Source organism: Cupressus sempervirens, chromosome 5, assembly GCF_028749045.1.
Source record: "Cupressus sempervirens isolate cs-2001-9-10 chromosome 5, ASM2874904v1, whole genome shotgun sequence".
In the NCBI taxonomy this organism is placed as follows: Eukaryota; Viridiplantae; Streptophyta; class Pinopsida; order Cupressales; family Cupressaceae; genus Cupressus; species Cupressus sempervirens.
In genome coordinates this window covers 334320324-334343709 of record NC_143122.1, presented here as the reverse complement: position 1 = coordinate 334343709, position 23386 = coordinate 334320324, and the positions used below count along the sequence as shown (strand labels likewise).

The 23386-nt window shown below is 37.0% G+C and overlaps 3 protein-coding genes across 6 annotated transcripts in view; 1 reads left to right on the top strand and 2 right to left on the bottom strand.

Moving 5' to 3' along the window:
* LOC149556057 (ion channel CASTOR-like) overlaps nt 1-22689 on the top strand; it is a 211934-nt gene extending 189245 nt beyond the window's left edge. For all 4 annotated transcript variants that reach the window (XM_089830189.1, XM_089830188.1, XM_089830186.1 and 1 more), the window contains 3 exons: nt 21328-21420; nt 21761-22024; nt 22166-22689. In XM_089830189.1, coding sequence (XP_089686315.1) covers nt 21328-21420; nt 21761-22024; nt 22166-22384 — 576 coding nt within the window. In that variant the 3' untranslated portion in view covers nt 22385-22689. The remainder of the gene's footprint in view (nt 1-21327; nt 21421-21760; nt 22025-22165) is intronic.
* LOC149556059 (uncharacterized) lies at nt 161-1093 on the bottom strand. Its single transcript, XM_089830191.1, has 3 exons — nt 962-1093; nt 694-846; nt 161-552 (listed from the first exon to the last, which is right to left on the bottom strand). The coding sequence occupies exons 1-3, from the start codon at nt 1080-1082 to the stop codon at nt 176-178; spliced, it is 651 nt and encodes a 216-aa protein (XP_089686317.1). The 5' UTR covers nt 1083-1093; the 3' UTR covers nt 161-175.
* Nucleotides 1326-2522, bottom strand: LOC149556058 (uncharacterized). The gene is made up of 2 exons (XM_089785820.1): nt 2198-2522; nt 1326-2011 (listed from the first exon to the last, which is right to left on the bottom strand). Exon 2 carries the CDS (start codon nt 1977-1979, stop codon nt 1326-1328), a length of 654 nt encoding a protein of 217 aa, XP_089641946.1. The 5' UTR covers nt 1980-2011; nt 2198-2522.
* Nucleotides 22690-23386: the final 697 nt, after the last annotated feature.

Below are 23386 nucleotides of genomic sequence, written 5' to 3'. Positions count from 1 at the left end.
CTCAATGGCCTACATATAAAGTAAAACAAAAATTTGAGTCAAAACTTAAACATAGAATAATTCAATAATATAACTTAAGGTAAAACTAAATCATTAAACAATTAGCATAGTAAACTGTAAAATATTAAATGTTAAATTGCAATAAAATTACCTTAAGGATTTCTCTAGCAGGTTTTCAAAAACCATCATCATCAAATATGCAATCCACCACATCTATCCCTGCAGTGGTCGTAGCATAGGAAGATGAAATCCACTCCCGCCCAACAAACATGCTCCTCAAATCATCCCTTGATGTCAACAAGGACTGCAAGGTGATGAAATTCGAGGCAAACCTCGTGATCCCTGGACGAGCTAACTCTTTGTCTCCTGTGTACTTCCTCATTGTGCTAAGGACAAATGAATGATTATAAATAAACTTGCATATGTTTTTTGCCCTTTCCACACATGACTTGACCCACTCAAGTTTGCCAATTTCCTCCAACATGAGGTCAAGGCAGTGTGCTGCACAAGGGGACCAAAATATGGTGGGGTGCCTCTCCATCAAAAGTTTGCCTACAACAATTTTAAGATAATTAGAAATTCAAATTTCAAACATGTTAGAACTTAGGAAACTTAGAAATTCTAAGTTAGAATTAGAAAAAGTTCAAAATTCAAATAAATTTATTTTCAAAACTTAAAATGTTAAAAGTTTACCTGCAGCAACATAACTTGCTGCATTATCCGTCACCACTTGCACCACATGTTGTTCCCCCACCTCTGCTATAACTTCCTCAATAACCTCACATAAGTATGTGGCGTTTTTTACATGAGCAGAAGCATCAATGGATTTGAGGAACATGGTATATCCTACAAGTAACAAAACAACGAATTATAATTACTATTAGCAATCAACAAATTAAAATTTGAAATAGTCAATCACGATTCAAAATTATGTATGTAGGAAAGTAGAATGATCAATCACCTCCACAGGATACAAGAAAATTGAGGAGTGTTCTTCCCCTTCTATCTGTCCAACCATCAGTCATGATGTTGCAACCCTTTTCGATCCACTCCTTTCGGTTTTCCTCAAGCTCATGCCTCATATCCTCAACCATTTCCTGCAGGAGGTATCCACTCAACTCAGCCTCAGTTGGGGCTTTAAACCCCGGACCACAAATGGTAACTGCATCTATCATGTTCTGCCAATAAGGAGTCTTGTCACAAATAGATAATGATATTGATTAGAAATTTAGATGTCAAAAACTAAAATCATAAAACAAGTAGATATAATTAAAGTTTTACTTTTACTTTTAACTTTAACTTTGAAGATAACAAAGAAAAAAGAATCAATTACCTGGCTGCAATAAATGGAATGTTGCAAAAGTACCAGATTTGCAAATCTCTTTTCTGGCAGCATCATGAATCTCCTTGTTCAAACCCATGCCCTCAAGCGTGGGTTGGGAGCCAGGAGTAGTGCGGGGCACAAAGTAACTATCCATTCTGCTTTTCCGCACTCTAGGCCGCAATAGGTTGGTGTTGGACTCTGTCTCAGTATGAGACCGACTACCACTAACACTCACATGAGCACTAGCACTAGGATGAAAAGGAGGCCTAGAAGAACCCTCTCCAACACAACCTACGGATGCGGAAGCTGATGCAGATGCACTTGCAGATGTAGATGCAGATGCACTTGCAGATGTAGATGCGGTTGCGGATGTGGGAGCACGGGAGCCAATACCTCTTAACCCTTCAAGTTGCATTTTCTTAGTCAACTTGTCTTGTTCAATTTTTTCTAATGCCACTAAACAAGAGCGTTTTGCCTCAGCGGTTTGTTGAGTGCAAACTGTGACATCATGGCCAGGTATGCCAGCAATGTGGTATTTCAATCTATAGATACCTCCCGAATTTATTTTTTCTTTGCAAAATATACATTTTGTTTGATATTTGGTTCTCCCAGGAAACTCTTCATTATATTTCCAGCATTCATCTTTTTTACCCATTGTGGAAATTGGAAAATGAAAGCAAAGGGCTGCTGCAATAAAAAAATTCATGTAAAAAATCAAAGTTTGCAACTAATAAACAAAAACTACAAAACAACAAACCCTAGTTTGCAATTTAGTAAAAATAAAAAACATTCAAGATTTGCAAATGAACACTAAAAAAATTTAACAAAAAATGCATACTACACTAACATGTAAAAAAAAAAACCAACACTTACCTCTTGCAAATGAGTTGAGGAGTGTTGATATTGACTCCTTAATGCTCCCAATGCAATTTATGGCCTCCCCAAATGGACTTCTGATCTCTTTGGTGCTCTTCCTTCTTGCCGGTTGGAAACCTATGGATTCTCTTTTCTCTTCTTCTCTCTCACTCTTCCTCTCTTCTACTCATACTAAGCAAATAGAAGGCTCTTTAGGGTTATAACAAAGAGGAAAGTCAACTTAGAAAGCAAATAAAACATGTGTTTTTTTAAAAAAATTGAACTTTCTATCCTTGCTGCCGCGGCCGATTTCTGGAGATTCACGATGGCGATTTTGGCGATTTTTGCCATGAATTGCCGATTTTGGCGATTCACAAGAAAAAATCGCCGCCAGCAATTTCCGATTCCAAAAAAATCGGGAGCCATGAATCTTATCGCGATTTCGGCGATTTCATGGCAATTTTTGGAACTATGCAAATAATATATGCACCTTTCTTGATGAACTCAAGGTGACGTCACATATGTGATGTAGGAACAGAGATCTGATATCACAAACTCCTTCACTATAAAGTTTGAAAATCACTTGCTCTTTTATTCACTTGAAAGCAGTTTTCACAGTAAAACACAAATTCTCTATTGCTGCAACAATTTTGGCCTAGTCTACTTGCGTAAGATAAAGATGATAATTACAATAAATCACTCACATATATACATGTCAGAGAATGAGAGAAAAAGGCGGGAGGATTCTATCAAACTATTGACTTATTGAACAATATGGTCCTATCCTAATTGACATGTAATGTTGTTACATGCAATTGCATTTTGCAATTTGACACACAATATAGTCATGTGCAATTGTGATTTTTTTCTTTACATGCAGTTTCTCAAAAAAAAATGCAAATACAAAAACCTAAAAAGCATAAGAAATCTAACTAAGTGCTTAGAGGCACTTCTTTTTCCTCATTTTGGGCCATGAATTCCTAGATCCTATAGATGCTTTATTGTACATCACCAAGATGAGGTATGCCTGTGTTCTTTGCAACAATAGTCTTTTATTCACTTGAAAGCAGTTTTCACAATAAAACACAAATACTCTATTGCTGCAACAATTTTGGCATAGCCTACTTGCGTAAGATGAAGATGATAATTACAATGAATCCCTCACATATATACATGTCATAGAATGAGAGAAAAAGGTGGGAGGATTCTATCAAACTATTGACTTATTCAACAATATAGTCCTATCCTAACTTGACATGTAACGTTGTTACACGCAATTTGACACACAATATAGTCATGTGCAATTGTGATTTTTTGCTTTACATGCAGTTTCTCAAAAAAAAAAAATGCAAATACAAAAACCTAAAAAGCATAATAGATCTAAGTAAGTGCTAGAGGCACTTCTTTTTCCTCATTTTGGGTCATGAATTCCTAGATCCTACAGATGCTTTATTATACATCACCAAGATGTGGTATGCATGTGTTCTTTGCAACAGTAGTCATTTTGATGACTATATGATAACACTTGAGAATTATTGTCTCATTTTCCTCGGGAACAGTTTGGTGTCAAGCAAGAGAGAATTGGCAACTTATGAGCTTGTCAAGGGAATTTAATGTGAAATGATTTGCTGCAAGCTCTTGATGTATCGTTAGAAAGAGTTCTAAAACTACAATGTCTTCTTAAATCAACTCTTGATCATCATATATCAATTTTGATGATATTTCTTCAAACTTGGCAAAAGTCTCCTACTCCCCAGTACAACTTTTAGTTGTTGCTTCCCCATATATAACCAAACATTTAGTTACCTAGCCCTTGTTCCCTACTAGTTCCTTGATTCAATGTATTTTTCATGAGAAGATATGTGTCATGTCCTTGTTTTAGATATAATTAATAATAATTAGACTAAGTTACCATGGTTCGTCCTTGCTCCGCCTAGAGCAACAAAAGTTCAATCTAGATCGAAGTTTGGGTCCAATTCGATGTCTAGTTTGGTTAGGGTTCGAATTTTTCATTGTTGGGTTCAAATTTTTCATCGTGGGTTCGAGTTTTACACTATGCATTACAACTTTTGCCTTCTTTCGCAGAAGAGTAAAGAATACAAAGAAGGGGAGACAAATAAGTGGGATGTAGGTGTAGAGGTTGCGGACTTAGATGCTTCCACTGCTCGGCTTACACTAGATGATTTTGAAGAATTTGATGCCAATACCATTGTTGTTGCTGCTGCTGATCCCATTGGCCTTAGCTCAACTAATTCCAAAGAAAAAGAAGATGAAGAATAAGAAGAAGATGAAGATTGAAGAACTTAGAATATTAATAGATTTTTATTCCATTAGTTGAACAATGAGCGTGGAACAATGATACTTGAACTTGATGCTATGATCTATTTTTAATGTTTTGAATCTTTGATGTTGAACTTGTTACTTGAACTATATGATGGTATGATCACTATGATTACAAGTTTATGGTGCTTTTGTTGTTTAAATGTGTTCATGCTATTATGCTACATTCCAATTTTAACTCACTCTTTGATATATATATAAACCTATGTTCCCCCAAGTTTCCAGTACGGGGACGGCAGGGGACGGTGGGATGGTTTTTGGGCGATTTTGGGGGGGGGGGGGAGGGGGGGACGGCAAACGGGGACGGCTATATATATATATAGGGAAATTTTAAAATATATATTGAAATTTGCAAATATACATGTCAGTTAAACATTATAGAACCATAAAATACAACATTTGAATGCCATCTAGGAAATAATATCCGATTTTAGTACCCAATTGTCAAAATGCATATCAATATCAGTGAACACTGAACAATGAACATTAACAATTGTCAATATCATAATGTCATAATAATAAACATGATAAATCTGAAAATCAAAATCAAAATATGCCCAAAGCTATAGGCCCAAAGGGTAGAGGGTTGTCATAAAGTCATAAGTATCAATGTATCATAATCATGTTCATGTTCAACATAAAAAAAAAATATAGAAAAATGAAGTAGCTTGCCGCTCCTATTCTGCCTCTACTACCTTTTAGGGCATTTGGAGGGGTGGGGACAACTTGGCCGACCAAGTTGGAGGTTTTAAATTATTTTTTTATGTTAAATTTTTAAAATTTTATGCAAACAAAAAAGGGGGACAGCCAAAGTACCCGGTATGGAAAGGGGATGTCTGGACGTCCCCTTTCCGTACCGGGTACTTCTGGCCGTCCCCCTTTTTCCCCTCAGGTGTCCCCAAGTTTTTGAGACGTCCCTTGCATTTTTTTACTTTTTGGGGACGGTTGGGGGACATCCCATACCTGTCCCCGAAACGCTAGGTTTTAGGCCGGGTATGCGTCCCCGAGGAACATAGATATTAACGAACCCAAAATCCTTTCCAAAATTTTGATGAGCTTGCGAACCAGTTTTCAAACTTTGAACTTGGAACTGAACAAGAACCGATAACTTAGTAATTAGATAATGCGATATTATTAAATGAATAATGATAATAAAATCATATATTAAAAATTAATATTAATATATAAGAATAAGAAACAATAATAAAATATTATTAATATAAATAATAACATATATAATCTAATTTAAAATAATTAAATAAGAATAAGATTACAATGAATGAATAAGTAAATAAAATTAACTATAAGAGAGAATAATGTAGAAACTATGTTACCTTTCTAAATATGATTTAATAATAAATGATAATAAACATAAAATGAATATTATTACATGGATACTCTAAATTAACAAAATCTAATGAAAATCAAGAGACATGTAACAAAGAGATGTGAGTCCAAAATAAAATATAAAAGGAAGGGTAGTCCATTTGAAAGTGGAAGGAAGAAGAGGGGAAGAGAGGAGTTAAAGAAGGATTAATGGAAGAGGAAAGGAATCAGAAGAAAATAAGGAATTTTTTTAAAAGGTTACAATGATGAAAGGATATAACTCTTTGAAAAGAATATAATTATGAATGATTGACTTTTCGAAAAGGTTGTTTAATAATGAAGTGTTGTTACTTTTTGAAAGGATTATAATTATGAAGTGTTGTGACTTTTTAAAGGATTGTTATTATGAAAGGTTGCAACTCTTTAAAAAAGACATAGACGACAGATACAATATGGGAGGATTGGAAACAATTATAGCCAAGAATTGGTTGCAGAACAATCAAAGTAAAGAAAGTAAAATAACTGAAATAATATATATTTTGAATGATTGTTGAGAATTAAAATTATATATATTCTGTGAAGGATTATGAAGTGCATAACTAAAGGGAACCAGAGGTATGTTCATTTGATATTTTTATATCAGAAATAAATATGAATCATTTGGTAGATAAAATTATCAATCAAGGATTGATATCATGCTTGAGATGAGTACTTTATAGTTATCATAGAGACTAATTAAGAACTTGGTAGAGGGCATTCATTAGAATGCCGAGTTTCTCTTAAGAGAATTGAAAGGTTAGAGGGCATTTTTTACTGAATGTTGGGATTCCAATTTGGAACCTAGAGAGGGATTTGTAGAGAATCTCTTACAGACTATATATTGCAGTGGTTAATCATAGAGATATGTTAGAGATAAGAAGCTTGGTTAGAGGTGGAATTCTGCCAAGTAATCATTGTTAATGAATTCACCCATTAGTAGAGATCGCAGCTGCCTTAGAAGGCACTTTTAACATGATGGTTGGCTAATTGAAAGTTATTTTCATCAAAGGGTTAGGTAAATCTGAGTAGAGCCTCGTTCTAAGGATTAGGAGGGTTTGGTATGGGAATTAGAACATAAATGATTTAATAATTATATATCTTGTTAATTGCTAATGATTGTTTCATAGTTGTATATATTTATGCTATCTTTTCCATATACTAACAATTTTTATAGGTTAAGCATCAAATATTGAAGCTAGGAGAAAGGAAAGTATAGTATGACTTGTTCTCGCAAAGCACCTCTAGTTTAAAATCTGAAAAATTGTTCCATGTTTCCAAATCCTTTTCGAGAGAATAAAAATCCCACGAACCTCGATTAGCTTGAATGTCACTTCTCTTGCATACATTTGAACCTGGAGTGCTTTCCTTATTAGCTATGTTTCCTATGTCATTAACTTGGCGATTAATGCATTAATGCTTACCTATTTCTCCATCTTTCTCAACTTGCTTAATTTACTCACTAGCAATAGAAGATGCCAATGGATCAACCTCCTTTGAAGATTCGGTGATCTTTCAAATCACTGCCACGAGTATTCATTTTGTTCTTTTAGCTGGTCCTTTTTAAGTTCATCATAATCCTATGTCAGCATATCTATGGGCATCATTGCTAATACCACTATGTGCTTGTTTACGCAAATCAAATCTGGTAATTCTGAAATTGGCAAGCTGTATTTCTTCCCGAGGCTTACCTGTAAGGGGTTCGACTATCTCGACATACTTTGTTTTACCTTTATCTTCTTGAACCTTTGAAACATTCTTAGCTTTCTTAGCTCCTGTAGTCTTGACCTGCTTCAGCTGCTCAAATTCAAAATCAACTGCAGAAACATCTTGTCTCTTTCTCTTGGGGACAACGATACTTAGCCATGTAGGAATGTTAGAAAGGGCAGCTTCAGTCTTTTCAGTTGCAACATGTAATGAACTATGGTAGGTAAACTGTGGTTAAAACAATTGCTGATGTTTTAGTTTGAGCAATTGATTCAACCATGTATCTGTTCAAGTAACTTAGGGGTGAATGACCTTCAACAAAAGGAATTGTGGGTGAACTTGGGTGAGAATCATATGATAACATATTGGCCAAATTATCTTGGTGTGTGTCAAGAACAAACTCAGTGGTTTGAGAAGATACATAAGGTGTAAAAGGAGGAATCAAGACTGGAAAAATAACCAAATCAATGTCAATTGTACAAATAAATGCATTTTTATGAGTGGATTCTTGTGGGGTCTGAGTGCGAGTAGGTTCTGCATTTGGTGTTGGAAGCATCTGCAACTCTTGTTGATTTTCTTCCTCAACAATTAACTGAAGCACAACTTGTTCTTTCCCTATTCCAAAAGGATCCTCTTAAGTCTACTCCTTTGACTTGATCTTGAGCTTTATTTTGGTTCGAGAGGAGTAGGTTTTGCATTTGGTATAGTTGGAAGCACCTGCAACTCTTGTTGTTGATCTTCTTCCTCAACAATTTTCTGAACAACAACTTGTTCTTTCTCTTTTCCAAAAGGATTTCTCCTTCGATTTGATTTTGAACTTTATTCTGGTTCGAGAGGAGTACATATTCTCTTTATTCTTAATTCTCAGCTCTGATTTCCAGCCCATGGGTCCAGTTGTATCATCATCAAATCCTTATATTGATATCCTCATCTTAATACCTTTTCTCTTAAGTGTGAGTATTAGCAGTAACAGATTGAAATCTGTCAGTAAGAAGTATTTTCTTTCAATGGCCATTGAAATAAGTGAGGGCCTAATCTGCAAATCTCTCTTCATATTTTGGATCCAGTATGTTTCCATCATCTCCAATCCCTTCTAGAATGTTAGCAAGCTACACATCAATGATCTCTAGGGTAAGTCTACAATAATGCATTTTTCTGATGTCCTTATCCATCCCAAGGCCTATTCAAACATCTTCGATATTGTGGGCATGAGTGAAGGCCCTCTTAATCTTGTTTCTCATGCCTCAGTAGTCAAAGTCTCTTTTGATTTTAAACTTCAACTTGATTTTTTGAAGTTTTGTCTCCATAGCCTTTGCCTTTACCAATAATTAGGGATATTGAGTGAAAATTGTAAAACTTGGGTTGTGTGGTATTGATTGTTTGGCATGCACATACATTAGCTACCACACTCTATCATAATGATCATGTTACCTGGATATCATGGTAAAATATGTTTGGAATATCATAATGATCATTTCACCTACTGGTTTCTCTACCTTTGTCCTTTGAATGAACTCAGGCATTTCCTTGATCGCATCTATGTTTGGGACCACTGTGTTAGGAATGATGACATTTTGGTATTTATGAAACTTGAATTTCATCTTCTTCTTAGGTATGGCAGTCGACTCTTTAGACATTCGATGAGAACCTATAGCATTGAGATGGAAAGACTAAAACAATGTGATGTTATAATGCATTGATGTTATCTCCATATCATTCTCCATTAAACATTGATTTTCAAACTTCGAAGAGTGTGTGTGCAAACAAGGCTTTGAACATAGTCACGGTGAAAAAGTTGTTTTTGGTGAGCCATGGTTGTAATTTGGGGTTTTTAGAATGCACTGCAAATGAAGGCACAAGTGTAGTTCAAAGTGTAGAAGTTTACTTAATCATAACAAAAAGTTTTTATTATGAGGGAAAAACATAAGATTTTATGTGAAGTTGAGATTTTTGATCTCAATTGCACACGAGATTGCATATGGAACTACATGTAGTTCATCTCGCAATTTGGACTAAAAGCACCGATTCCATTTGCATTTGCAATCTTAAGGTGTAACATGATGTGTAGATGGACCTAAAAACTCTGATTACACATGGCAAGGTTAAATTAAGTGTAATCTAGGTTTTTGGATGCGATTGTGCATAGCATTACATATAATAATGCATGCAACAAGTATCAAAAGTTCGAATTGGGGTCAAAATCTTTGATTGCATGTGTAATTACACATGCAATGAGTGAAAATATCTGATTTGTAAAGGAAACACAAAGGAAACCAAAAGTTCTAATTTAGGACTAAATGATTGTAATGTCCCCGTTTTTGGCAAGTCCGTGCAGTTGATGGAGTTAGCTCATCATAGCGATCCTCGTGAGCAGTGTGTTTAGGGGGTCTTAGCTGTAGATTTACTATTTTTAGTAGGTCTATTTTTGGCAGTTGATATTTTTGGCAGTGCAATGGGTGGTTTTGGCAGTTGGTCGTCGCTGCAGTAAATTAAGTTAATAATTGCATGGGCTCTTAATTATTCATTAATTATTAAGTTGTATTATTATAGTAATGTTTATATTATTATAATAACGACTTTAAGTGATATTTCTAAAACGTATGTTGGAAAGTTTCAATTGTTGAGTTCTTTTGAGATTCTTCCACAATTTATAAAGTGAAGGTTTTAGGAAACTTTGGCCAACGAAATATTATAAATGAGAGCTCATTTCCTTGGGAAAAGCACGCTTTGATATGTATTTGCTTTTGTTGCCTTTGTGGCTTTTCTGAGTTTTGATATTTTGTGGCTCTTATTGAAGTATAAGGGTTTTGAATTTGGGTTGTGCCTTTAATCCATAGCTGAGGTTATTGTGGATTAAAGTTCTGAAATTATTATTAATATCTCTTGCTGTATATATTGTGGTTGGGAGATACTAAGTTTCCTTCTGAGTTTGTCTTGCAATTTGCTGCTGAAGTAAAGTAAATTGTAATTGCTTCTTGGACTGTGACTTTGCCATTTCTCCTACTGTTTTCTACTGTGACTAAGGAGAAAATTAGAGTTGTTCTTATTGATTGGTTTAAGGGAAATTTGCATGCAAATTGAACAACAGCATTCAAGTCTGGAGTGTTGTTGCTGAAGATCATTACCTGATATTCAAAGGACAACTAATAATCAAATTCTGGAAGCTGCGTTACAATTCAAAGAGGTGAATCTAGGCAATTTTCTGATTGTCATCTGCATATGTATATTGGGGCTGAACTTCATTATCACAGGTCTGCTACTGATTTGTGTGACCAATATTTATGTGCTAGAGCTGCAACTAATGTGGGAGACAGTTGTGGCATTATTTGAGATTTGCAAATCATTACAAAACCCTGCATTCACTTCCAAATTGCCCTTGGGTATTGAAAGACTGTTCACACACAGCCAGTTTCCACATTGTTTATCATTAATTAATGTATTTGCTGATTAATGTTGATCCTAGTATAAATAAATCAGAGTTGGCCTTGAGCAAATAAAGATTATCATTTCTTGAACTTAATACCTTAGCATTGCACATTTTATTTATTTGCATTCAAAAGGTATTCATATATATAGTAGCAATCTATGTTTTGGTTCTTTTTCAGCGGCTCTAAGTATGTTTGCCAAGTGTTTGGTTAATGCCAAATCTTTGATTAATGAAGAAAATTGATCTGGTTTAATAATAACCAAGTTGGGGTTTTTACAATGACACAATGTAATCAAGGAATTTACAACTGGTTACATTGTTATTTTCTTGCAAATGAAAGTCGGAAGGGAACAAAAAGTTTATATATTCATGCATTTGGAAATTCGACCATAATGAAGTGCTAAGTGTTATCAAGGATTTTGATTTCAATAACAATGCAATAACCAGAAATGTTTCATGTAATAAATAACAATATCTATGATCACATTCTTGAGTTCTAAATCAGTGGTTTTATCATCATTAGGATTCAATGCATGGATTGCAAGAAGGCAATGATGAACAAATCTTGAAACAAAAAGAAAACAGTGTTTTGAAAAGAAACTGAATTCATGGATCACAACAACTAATTTGAAGGCAAAAACCCAACGATTATGATTACAAAATGAAAGTGGGACGAGGGAAATTACATGCACAAACAACTAAATAAATTGAAATTGAAAATGAATCACCAAAACAAAACTTGCACATGCCCTAGATAGTTTAGAATGCCATCATTGTCCAAAAACATTTTCACAGGCCTACATTCATAAAATACAAGAGAACATACAATGATAAGAATAAAAACGAGAAGACGTTAAGAAAAATGACAACGTACCTGATTTCAAAACCATGATAATATTTGTACAAAGCCACTTAAGTTGCAATCTTTGCTAAGAACCAAGGATTTCACATGATTAAGTGGATAAATCATAAACATCTAAAATGAAGAATGAACAGCCTGTTAAAGATATAATAGATTGCTAAAAAAAATGTGCTTGGTGTTTTTGTTAACTGGGTGTTTCATTATATGTAATAAATATACTATTCCATGTGGTTGGGGTTAAAAACCCCAATCGCATGTAATATTGCATATGTCCTCGACCGTAATATTAGTGGAACTCAACGTACATGTAATTGGGACTTTAAAGTCCACTTTACATCATGGGTTATTTGAAAAGTAAAATGCAACTACATCCAAGAGGTCCAATGTTTGGCTTCGTGGACATTAACATTATCTTCTTGTAAAAAGACTTGTAAAGACATTTTAAAGTGCTGATTATAACACACTTCAGACTTTTTGTGTCATGTCCCCTTTCTAGCGACATAACTTCTACCGGAGATTTGCCTATCATTGACTCTCGTAGGCAAATAATTTTGGAGAGAGAGTCATTCTGTTGCCAGATGATTACATTCTTGCTCTCGAAAAGTTATAATCCAGTATGTGGGGCCTACTTGTTCTAATGTCGAATTGAGATTGTACTTTTAACTTTATTAGGTTATTTATTTAATTTTATAAAGTTAATTAATAATAAAGTGCATTATAATAAGTTATTCTAGAAGCTTCCAACGACTTCTCAAAAAGTAAATAAATAGAGGGCAGGGGGCACCCATTTGAGACAAGTAGTTTTGTGGATTCGACTTCTTTTTCAGTTGGAGCAATTTGTAGTCACTTGGTCTGCAAATTCTCAAATTATCTTTGGGAACGAAAACTCCCATTAATAAGCAATTTTGAGGGAGTGGAATATCACCCGAACTATTGCAATTTAGAGGTGACGCTACAGTCATTTCATCAGGGCAGAAATCTATGGCTTAAGGCCAAAACTGGTGGTTTGTTGATCATTAGAGGATCAGTTAGAAGGGAAATTAACTATTGCAGAATTGGAGAGATTTGAAGGAAACTGGGAACACAGTTGTGGTCATAAATCCCTCAAACACTGGTCGGATTGGCACACGAATTGTTACATGGTCTTCCTTGAACCTAGACGGCACAGTTCCCCTCAGGTTTAGCATTGTGATGGATATTAAAAACCGCATTAAGCCGGCAGTATAAGCAGACTGTGGAGGAGCGGACCAGGGGCAGGTCGAGTGGTTTCATTCTTGCCATTACCTCAGCGCTGAATAAGCAAGCACTTAGATTCGTGTTACCGAAGTAGCATTTTTTCCTTAATAACAACTCCGACGCTCTCCTTCAGCACCTGTGTGGAGTATTAAAAAAAAATAAAAAATCGCAAGTCATCCTTATATGCAATGCGACCCAGCGCATTTTACTTGCTCATTCCAGGCGGACGCAGGTTGGATCGACATTAAGAAAAGGAGGGGTGCAAATTATGGAAATCGCACCAGTATTGATCGGCAGGCAAAAACGAACAGTATATGACTAATTCGGCGGTACTAGCTATAGTTACGAATTTGGAGAAAAAAGACTTGAATCGATCACCATCCCGACAACCTCACTCAAACAGCGAACAATGGAAATCCAGGTTCTTAATGTTATTCGATTGTCTATATACAGACTCTGCCATTTATTTTAATTGGATTATTATGTGAAGACTTGTTGTTACCATTCAATTTGTAATAGATTTGTCTGCCCATTGCACTCATTTGGTGAATAATTTAAGACATTACATGTTCTGTTTTTGATAAAATTTCACAGTGCAAGACAAAAGTTTACGAATTGTCTCAGTTCAGCATTGGTTCTTATTGACCTTTATAGTAAGGGTCGTTACAGTCGTATCAGAGCAGTGTTCCTGCCATCCTGTTGGGTAGAACATCTTATGCAACCTTATTCCCGATATTATATCCGCAGAAGAGCAACACTTAAGGGCGAACAGAAATTCAGAGATATGGGTGAGAGATAGTCACAGAGTTCACCTAGATTTCCCAGAATTGATGATGATGAAACCAGAGAGTTTTACAGAATCATGATTACCGGACAGCAAGAAATAGCTCAGTCACTACAAGCTTTGACTACCATAATGGAAAGAGTTGTTCAGCCCAGGACTCAGGAACAAGGCAGAGGTACACCTGATCATGATAATAGAAGTGTGGCAGGCTCACAGGGTGCTCCTCGGCACAGATCATGGAAAGCAAATAGGCCTACGCGTCCCACCTTCCTAAGGGAGGAGGCTTAGGAAATAGGAGAAGACGATTTGCCGGATGATTTTCAGGATGATCTCAGAGCTGCTACTGCAGAATGGCAGGCATTACCACCACATGTGCGTGAACTATTGAACTTTGATCGCTATCTGAACCAAAGGAGAGAGCATATGAGGAGTAGTCGTCAGAATAGGAGGTTTAGAGGAGGTCATGATAGTGAGCTGCAGCGAGCTGTTAGCAAACTCACTTTACCATCTTTCGATGGAAGTGGTCAGATGACAGCACAAGCATGGATTCATAAGTTGGACACCTTCCTAGCCTTAAGGCCTATGTCTGAGATGGATGCCATCAGGTACGCCACTTTGCATTTCGAAGGCGCAGCTCATGATTGGTGGTCGCATGGGATGGTTACTTTGCAACACAATCAGGTAACATCTTACCAAGACTTTGTGGATAGATTGGTTGAGCGTTTTGATAAGAAGGATCCAGAGATTTATTTCCGCGACCTCGCACAGTTAAGACAGTCAGGCAATTTGGAGGTTTATATTAGTGAATTTCAGAGGTTGTCAGTTATGGTACAGGATGTGTCTGAGAGACGGTTGGTTATCTTATTCACAGAAGGATTGTCCGAACCCCTTAAGGGGTGGATTAAGGCATTTGATCCACCAACACTTCAGGAGGCCATGAGGAAAGCATGGAGTATGGAGCTCACAGCACCTTCTAGCAGGTTCACTTCCAAGAGTACTACTTCTTTCAGAGACAATAAGAAGTTTGATAAGAATAAAGGAAAGAGTATTGAAACCAAAGGGAAATCTACTATACCCCTAGATGCAGAAACATTAAACGACTTGCGCAGGAAGAAACTATGTTTTTATTGCAAAGGCCCATATGACAAGGACCATGATTGTCCTTTGAGACCTAAGGGAAAGGTCAATAGAGTTATGTGGGCATATTATGAAGGATCAGATTCTGACAGTACGACAAATGAGGATGACCACAGTAGTTCAGAACCTGAAGAAGAAACAGGAAATTCAGAGCAAAAGGAAGAAATTGAGTTACATTTACAGCAGGGGCGTTTGTCTAGTATTCAGCAGGAGCGATCTTTTAGATTACGTGGTGTTCTAGCAGGACAGAAGGTGATCACATTGGTTGATATAGGTGCTACACACAACTTTATTGATGCACGCCTGGTTGAGCGTCGTCGAATTAAGACAGAGGAGTTTGAGGGTCTCCGAGTACAGGTTGCCGATGGATACACTCTTAAGTGTAATAGAATGGTTAGAGACATGCCTTTACGTTTGAATAATTATGAGTTTAAAGTAGATTACCATGTGGTCAATATGGGCGACTTGGATATCGTTTTGGGTATGGCATGGTTACGTTTATTGGGTGAAGTCACTTTCCGTCTCAAGGACATGGAGATCAAGTTTGAGGTAGATGGGAAGCAGCATGTGTTGAGAGCTATCAGGAATAGTGACATCCGAACTATTTCTCTTAGACGATTGGAAAGATTGGTGAGGCATAACGATATTGAATGGGCAGCCATGTGTACTCTCATGCCCACAAAGGAGGAACAACAAAGGACAGAATATCATCCAGACATCTAGATATTGAGGGAAAAGTATAGTAAAGTATTCAACGATATTCCACCTGGTACACCATTTGATAGAGGGATTGAGCATATCATCGAATTAGAAGAAGGTGCTAAACCAGTAATGATTACTCCATACAGGCATCCAAAAAGGCTTAAAGATGAAATAGAAAAGACCATTAAGGAACTTCTTGCTATGGGACATATCAGACCCATTAAGTCTCCTTTTGCTTCTTCAGTAGTTTTGGTAAAGAAGAAAGATGGTTCTCTTCGGATGTGCATTGATTATAGAGTGCTGAATAAGAAAACCATTAAGAATAGATATCCTATTCCACGGATTGATGAGATGATAGATAAACTACATGGGGCATGCTACTTTAGTAAGATAGACTTGAGATCCGGTTACCACCAGATTAGAGTCAGAGAATAGGACATAGAGAAGACTGCCTTCAGATGTCATTGTGGGCACTTTGAGTTTGTAGTGATGCCATTCGGGTTGACCAATGCACTAGCTACTTTCCAGTCCACCATGAATAAGGTCTTCCATCATCAGCTGAGGAAATTTGTGTTGGTTTTCTTTGATGATATCTTGGTATACAGTCGGACATGGCGTGAGCATATGGAGCATTTAGAGACAGTATTGAATACCTTGCAGGCAGAATCCTTGTATGCCAAAGAGTCCAAATGTGATTTGGGCATGACCGAGTTATTATACTTAGGTCATATTATCAGTAGAGAAGGAGTACAGATGGATCCTGATAAGATTCGTGCTATTGTGGAGTGGCCTATTCCTGAGAACCTGACCCAACTGAGAGGATTTCTTGGTTTATGTGGCTTCTATTGCAGATTTGTTTGTGGATATTCGCGACATGCAGCTCCTATGACAGATTTACTAAAAAAGGGAGCTTTTGTTTGGACAGCAAGGGCACAGGCTTGTTTTGACAGATTTAAGGAGATCATGACTTCATGTCTGGTACTAGCCTTGCCCGATTTCCCGAAGCCATTTGAACTCCAGTGTGATGCCTCAGGAGATGGTATTAGGGTTGTTTTGATGCAGGACAAGCACCCTATCGCATATGAGAGCAGGAAACTCCATGGGCCAGAAAGATCATTCAGCATTTACGATAAGGAGATGTTAGCTATCATGCACGCATTAGCTAAATTCAGGCAGTATCTAATAGGAGGTAAGTTTTGTATAAAAATTGACCACAACAGCTTAAGACATTTCCTTGGACAGAGAGATCTCAATGATAGACAACAGAAATGGGTGAGTAAGTTGCAGGCATACGACTTTGATATATCATACGTTAGGGGAACTCAGAATGTGGTAGCAGACGCCTTGTCGCGCAGGCCACATCTTAGTGCGATGGTTGAGATCTCTGAAGATTGGAAGCATTTGATTGTTGCAGAGTATGCTAGAGACTCTTGGGCATCTGGAATAGTTGATGGAACAATTGTTGATACCAGGTATACACTTGTGGATGAATTGATTATTTACAAGAGCAGGATATTTTTAGTCCCAGGATCAAAGGTGAAGCGGTCTATGGGCCCTTCATGATTCACCTATAGCTGGTCATCCCGGGTAATTTAAAACATATAGACAGGTGCGAGAATGGTTTACATGGAAAGGACTCAAGACGAATGTATTGCAGTATGTCCGTGAGTGTCCTGTTTGTCAGCAGAATAAGCAAGAACACACCTTCCCAGCAGGACTCCTACAGCCACTTGCTATTCCAGATCAAAAGTGGGAATGCATATCCATGGATTTCATTACAGGGTTGCCCAAGGCTCAGGGACGCGATTGCATTTATGTGGTGGTGGATAGACTAACGAAATATGCTCACTTCTTTCCCATCACCACTACTTATACAGCAGTACAGGTAGCTGAGGTATTCTTCAGAGAGGTTTTCAGGTTACATGGGATACCTCGCAGTGTTGTCAGTGACAGGGATAGTAGATTCTTGAGTCATTTTTGGCGGGAGGTGTTCTGATTATGTGGCACTGAGCTCACACCCAGTACTAGTTATCACCCGTAGACTGATGGACAGACGGAAATAGTGAACAAGTGGGTAGAAGGCTACTTGAGAAATTACGTGGCTGATCAGCAGAAGGCATGGGTGAGATGGATTTATTTGTGTGAATATTGCTATAACACCACTTTTCACATGTCTATTCAGATGACACCTTTCCGAGCATTATATGGGTATGATGCACCGAGTTTTATTGACTTGTTAATGGGTGATGTTCGGGTTCCACGCGCCGGGGATTTGATTCAAGAGAGTAAGGACATTATTAATACTCTCCGAGATAACATAGCCAGGGCACAAAATCAGTATAAGCAGTATGCAGATCAAAAGAGGATAGAGAGAAGCTTTGAAGTTGGTGACATGGTCTACCTCATGCTTCAGCCATTTCGGCAATCTACTCTCAAAAGAAGTGGGTCAGAAAAGCTTAAGCCTAAATATTATGGGCCTTTCAGGATCACCAGACGAATAGGGGAATTGGCTTATGAGCTTGAGCTTCCAGCAGATAGCAAAGTATTTAATGTGTTCCATGTGTCGCGCCTCAAAAAGGCCTTGGGACAGAATGTGGTACCTTCTACAGTATTACCTCCCTTGGATGATGAAGGGAAATTGATCTTAGTGCCGGAATTCATTTTGGAAAGCAGGGAAAAACAGCTCCACAGAAGGGTAATCAAAGAATATTTGGTTAAATGGAAAGATCTACTAGTTGAAGATGCCACTTGGGAAAATGAAACAATTTTGCAGCATCCAGCTTTGAGATTGCTTGAGGACAAGCAATTTCAGGAAGGGCGGACTGTCATGTCCCCTTTCTAGCGACATAACTTCTACCGGAGATTTGCCTATCATTGACTCTCGTAGGCAAATAATTTTGGAGAGAGAGTCATTCTGTTGCCAGATGATTACATTCTTGCTCTCGGAAAGTTATAATCCAGTAAGTGGGGCCTACTTGTTCTAATGTCGAATTGAGATTGTACTTTTAACTTTATAAAGTTATTTATTTAATTTTATAAAGTTAATTAATAATAAAGTGCATTATAATAAGTTATTCTAGAAGCTTCCAGCGACTTTTCAAAAAGTAAATAAATAGAGGGCAGGGGGCAACCATTTGAGACAAGTAGTTTTGTGGATTCGACTTCTTTTTTAGTTGGAGCAATTTGTAGTCACTTGGTCTGCAAATTCTCAAATTATCTTTGGGAACGAAAACTCCCATTGATAAGCAATTTTGAGGGTGTGGAATATCACCCGAATTATTGCAATTTAGAGGTGACGCTACAATCATTTCATCAGGGCAGAAATCTATGGCCTAAGGCCAAAACTGGTGGTTTGTTGATCATTAGAGGATCAGTTAGAAGGGAAATTAACTATTGCAAAATTGGAGAGATTCGAAGGAAACTAGGAACACAGTTGTGGTCATAAATCCCTCAAACACTAGTCGGATTGGCACACGAATTGTTACATGGTCTTCCTTGAACCTAGACGACACAGTTCCCCTCAGGTTTAGCATTGCGATGGATATTAAAAACCGCATTAAGCCGGCAGTATAAGCAGACTGTGGAGGAGCGGACCAGGGGCAGGTCGAGTGGTTTCATTCCTGCCATTACCTCAGCATTGAATAAGCAAGCACTCAAATTCGTGTTACCGAAGTAACATTTTTTCCTTAATAACAACTCCGACGCTCTCCTTCAGCACCTGCGTGGAGTATTAAAAAAAATAAAATAAAATCACAAGTCATCCTTATATGCAATGCGACCCAGTGCATTTTACTTGCTCATTCTAGGCGGACGCAGGTCGGATCGACATTAAGAAAAGGAGGGGTGCAAATTATGGAAATCGCGCTAGTATTGATTGGCAGGCAAAAATGAACAGTATATGACTAATTCGGCGGTACCAGCTATAGTTACGAATTTGGAGAAAAAAGACCTGAATCGATCACCATCCCGACAACCTCACTCAAACAGCGAACAATGGAAATCCAGGTTCTTAATGTTATTCGATTGTCTATGTACAGACTCTGCCATTTATTTTAATTGGATTATTATGTGAAGACTTGTTGTTACCATTCAATTTGTAATAGATTTGTTTGCCCATTGCACTCATTTGGTGAATAATTTAAGACATTACATGTTCATTTTTTGATAAAATTTCATAGTGCAAGACAAAAGTTCACAAATTGTCTCAGTTCAGCATTGGTTCTTATTGACCTTTATAGTAAGGGTCGTTACATTTTGGAACTAATTGCACATTTTATTACATGCAAAAATCCTTGCAATAGAACTTAAAAGCTCTGACCTGTGAAGAAAATGTGTAAAAACTTAAACAAAACTAATGAATGAAAACAAAAACTTGACCTATGACATTGAAACTATGATAATGTTCGAGTAAAAATGATTTATTTCTCGAAAAACATATTTAGAACACATAAAGCATATATTAATTGATATTTTCATATGGGTTGATCTTTGATTTCACCAAGCCAAAATAAAAACCACTGTTGTCTCTCTAAGAATGATCTTAATTTTGTGTAGCAGTATTTTTTTCCCTCATAGAGGTCTAATGCATTGTGATGTCTATCGAGCGGTTTAAGCATATAGTTAAGTCTTTTGATAATCTAATGATCTCTATCTTTTGACCCAATGGATCTTTGCATTTGATTGTATGAGACAAACCAAATCTGCCAAAACGTATTTTCATTTTTTGAAAGGACACTCTAGTTAATTGACACTAAACATATGAATCCTTGACTTAGTTGTCGAGAAAATTTGCTTTGCTCCTAGAACTTCGTATTCATTAGAGATATTGAAGGTCAGTGCTATATTGAGGGCACTGTTGTTGCTAGGTATCTTTCATATTTCATCTGTATTAAGGTTCCGATCTCCAAATGTATAGGATTGGTAGGGAAAGTCAATTGGGCATCCTTGCACTAGAGGTCGTGCTTTCTTGCAGATCTTTCTGAATCTTATGTAAGATCATCTTAAATACAACCTTTGGGACACCCCACATGGCCTTGCAGAGTCAAAATTGTGGTGAGGATGCCACACCTTGTTGGGTTAGGTTCCCTTTTGTGTCTTTGTGGAAAACCAAGGCAGGGGGATGATCACATGGCCCATGACCATTGAGTCCAACAAGTCTTGAGGGGCAAGACTGCAAACATGACCCACCATAGTCTTAGCACAATGAAGTTTGATGGGATGAATTCATCTGCTAAAAAATCTACCCTGTTGTCTAAGCCCAGGTATAGATTCAAGATGCTAGGCATAATGGATCTTAGCAATAGCTCTCCTTTCCTTTAATGTTTCACTTATGCACTCGATATGGTAAAAAAGCAATAATGTATTAGTTTAGTAAGCACATTCACGGTTTGCATTCATGATTTATATTCTAGGAAAGGTTCTGCTTTCCTTGTTTTTGATTAGTATAATTCTAAATTATAAGCCAAGAAATTCTCTCTGTATTTTAAATGTTGAAAACAAAAAACCCTTTCATTGGCTATGTAATTAATTGAAATCTAGTTAGTTTAGACAGTCCATTATGTGTCTGAGAAGTGTTTCCTTTATGATTGCAGATTTTAATCCTTGCAGATGAGTCAGTGGATGGCTCAGTTGTCCAGGCAGACTCTCAATCTCTTGCTACACTATTGCTAATCCGTGATATTCAGGTCTTTACTTACATATTAACTTCTTTGCTATAGCTCTTATGCTGCTTGTCTGTCGGTTCAATTGCTGAGGCATTAAATTATAAAGTATAATATATATTGTATTAGAACATTTGAGTCTTGTCGTTATTTCTTCTATAGAGTTCCTCTTTTAATTGGTACCAAATTCCCATGTGAGATAGCCTCTGCCTTAATTGCTACCTTGTCTGTTAGGGTATGCTGCATTTAGTGAGTTGAATGTGAGATTTTAATTTTATCCAGTCAATGAAAGAGACAGAGTGAATGCTATATTTTATATAAGATGAGAAAACTCCAATAAGTGTATATTGTTTATGTATTGCAGTCTAAGCGTCTGCCCCTGGAAGCCAATACGACTCAAGTTTATCAAACAAATAATTCTGAAAACTCCTGGATTGGCGAAATGCAACAGGCTTCTGTCAAATCAATCATTATAAGTGAAATCCTAGATTCCAGAACTAAAAACCTTTTAACTGTTTCTAGAATTAGTGATTATGTTCTTTCAAATGAGCTTGTTAGCATGGCATTAGCTATGGTAGCTGAGGACAGGCAGATCAATTGTGTTTTAGAGGAACTATTTTCAGAAGAGGTATTTTTCTCATCATCTTGTTATTTCATTAAAAAAAAAGAAAGAGTATCCTAAATAAGTTGTCTTTCATGTCTGGATGATTTCTGGTTGGAAAAAACTAGCATTGTGTTGCCATCTGACCCTGCTGCACTCTCAAAACAGGGAAATGAGATGTATATACGTCGTGCAGAGTTTTATCTGGATGACCAGGAAGAATTAAGTTTTTACGAAATAATGGTACGTGCACGACAAAGGAGAGAAATTGCTATAGGCTACCGTTTGGCATCTGCAGACCAACCAGTCATCAACCCTCCAGACAAAGGCACTCAACGAAGGTGGTCATTAGGGGATTATTTTGTTGTTCTTGCTGAGGATGAATAAACTGTTTTGGTTGAGAGCTTGAGCTAAATTGTTCTGCAGGAGAGACCGAACTCAAACAATTTGTTTATAGTTCTTATCTGTAAGTGGCTTAAAACATTATGGACCATGGAACCTTAGTCCCATGAAGGGGGGACTCAGCATTTTATGTGGTTTTTCTGAGAAAATTCTGGAGAATCATGCAGATGAAATGGTTTTGTGGTACCCTAAGTTTCTGCTCAGCTACAGAAATTTGAATCTCAGATTAGCAATGAAAATCTGTGTCTGAAAATTTTGTAGAATAATGAAAGAATTCACTTGAAACTGCTTACAGTTGTCCCTGGGCTATAAACTTCTGAAAACTGGTAAAGTGGGTGTTACAAAGTTTCAGCTCCTGCTCCCTGGCATACACAAACTTCCTTCTGAATCATACCCATTCCATAACATTAGTTAAAGCTATTTTTTTCCCTGCATCCTCCATTCAGCAGTTTCCATGTGGTTGTCTGCACATCAAATATAGGAGCTACCAGTCATCATATTTCTCAGGACAATGATACAGTTAGGATGTAAATCAGATTGTTTATTATGACCATGTGTACACAATGCAAGTACATCCATAACTGGATGTACTTGTTGCCAAGCAGGAATTGGATGAACATCCAAGGATGCTGGTGGTTGTTGGTACATGGTTTTATGTTGGCTTGAGGTTCATTGCCATAAGACTCCAAACCATATCATGTAAGTTACTGTCTCTCCGGAATCACATTCCTCCTGAATTTCATGAGGAAAAGTTGCATGTTCTATATAATAAAAAAATTTCCAGCAATATTTTTGTAGGAAGCTACTTTGACAGTACATTCTATCATTTTTATGAACTAGGAATGACCGGGAACACAATCTTATCCAGAAATAACAGTGACCAGGAATGATGTTATAGTTAGAACTGGGGTAAGAATCGAACGAGGGAGTTACATTACTTATTCATATTTTGGGATGGTAGTATTTTTGAGTTTTAGATGCAGGTAT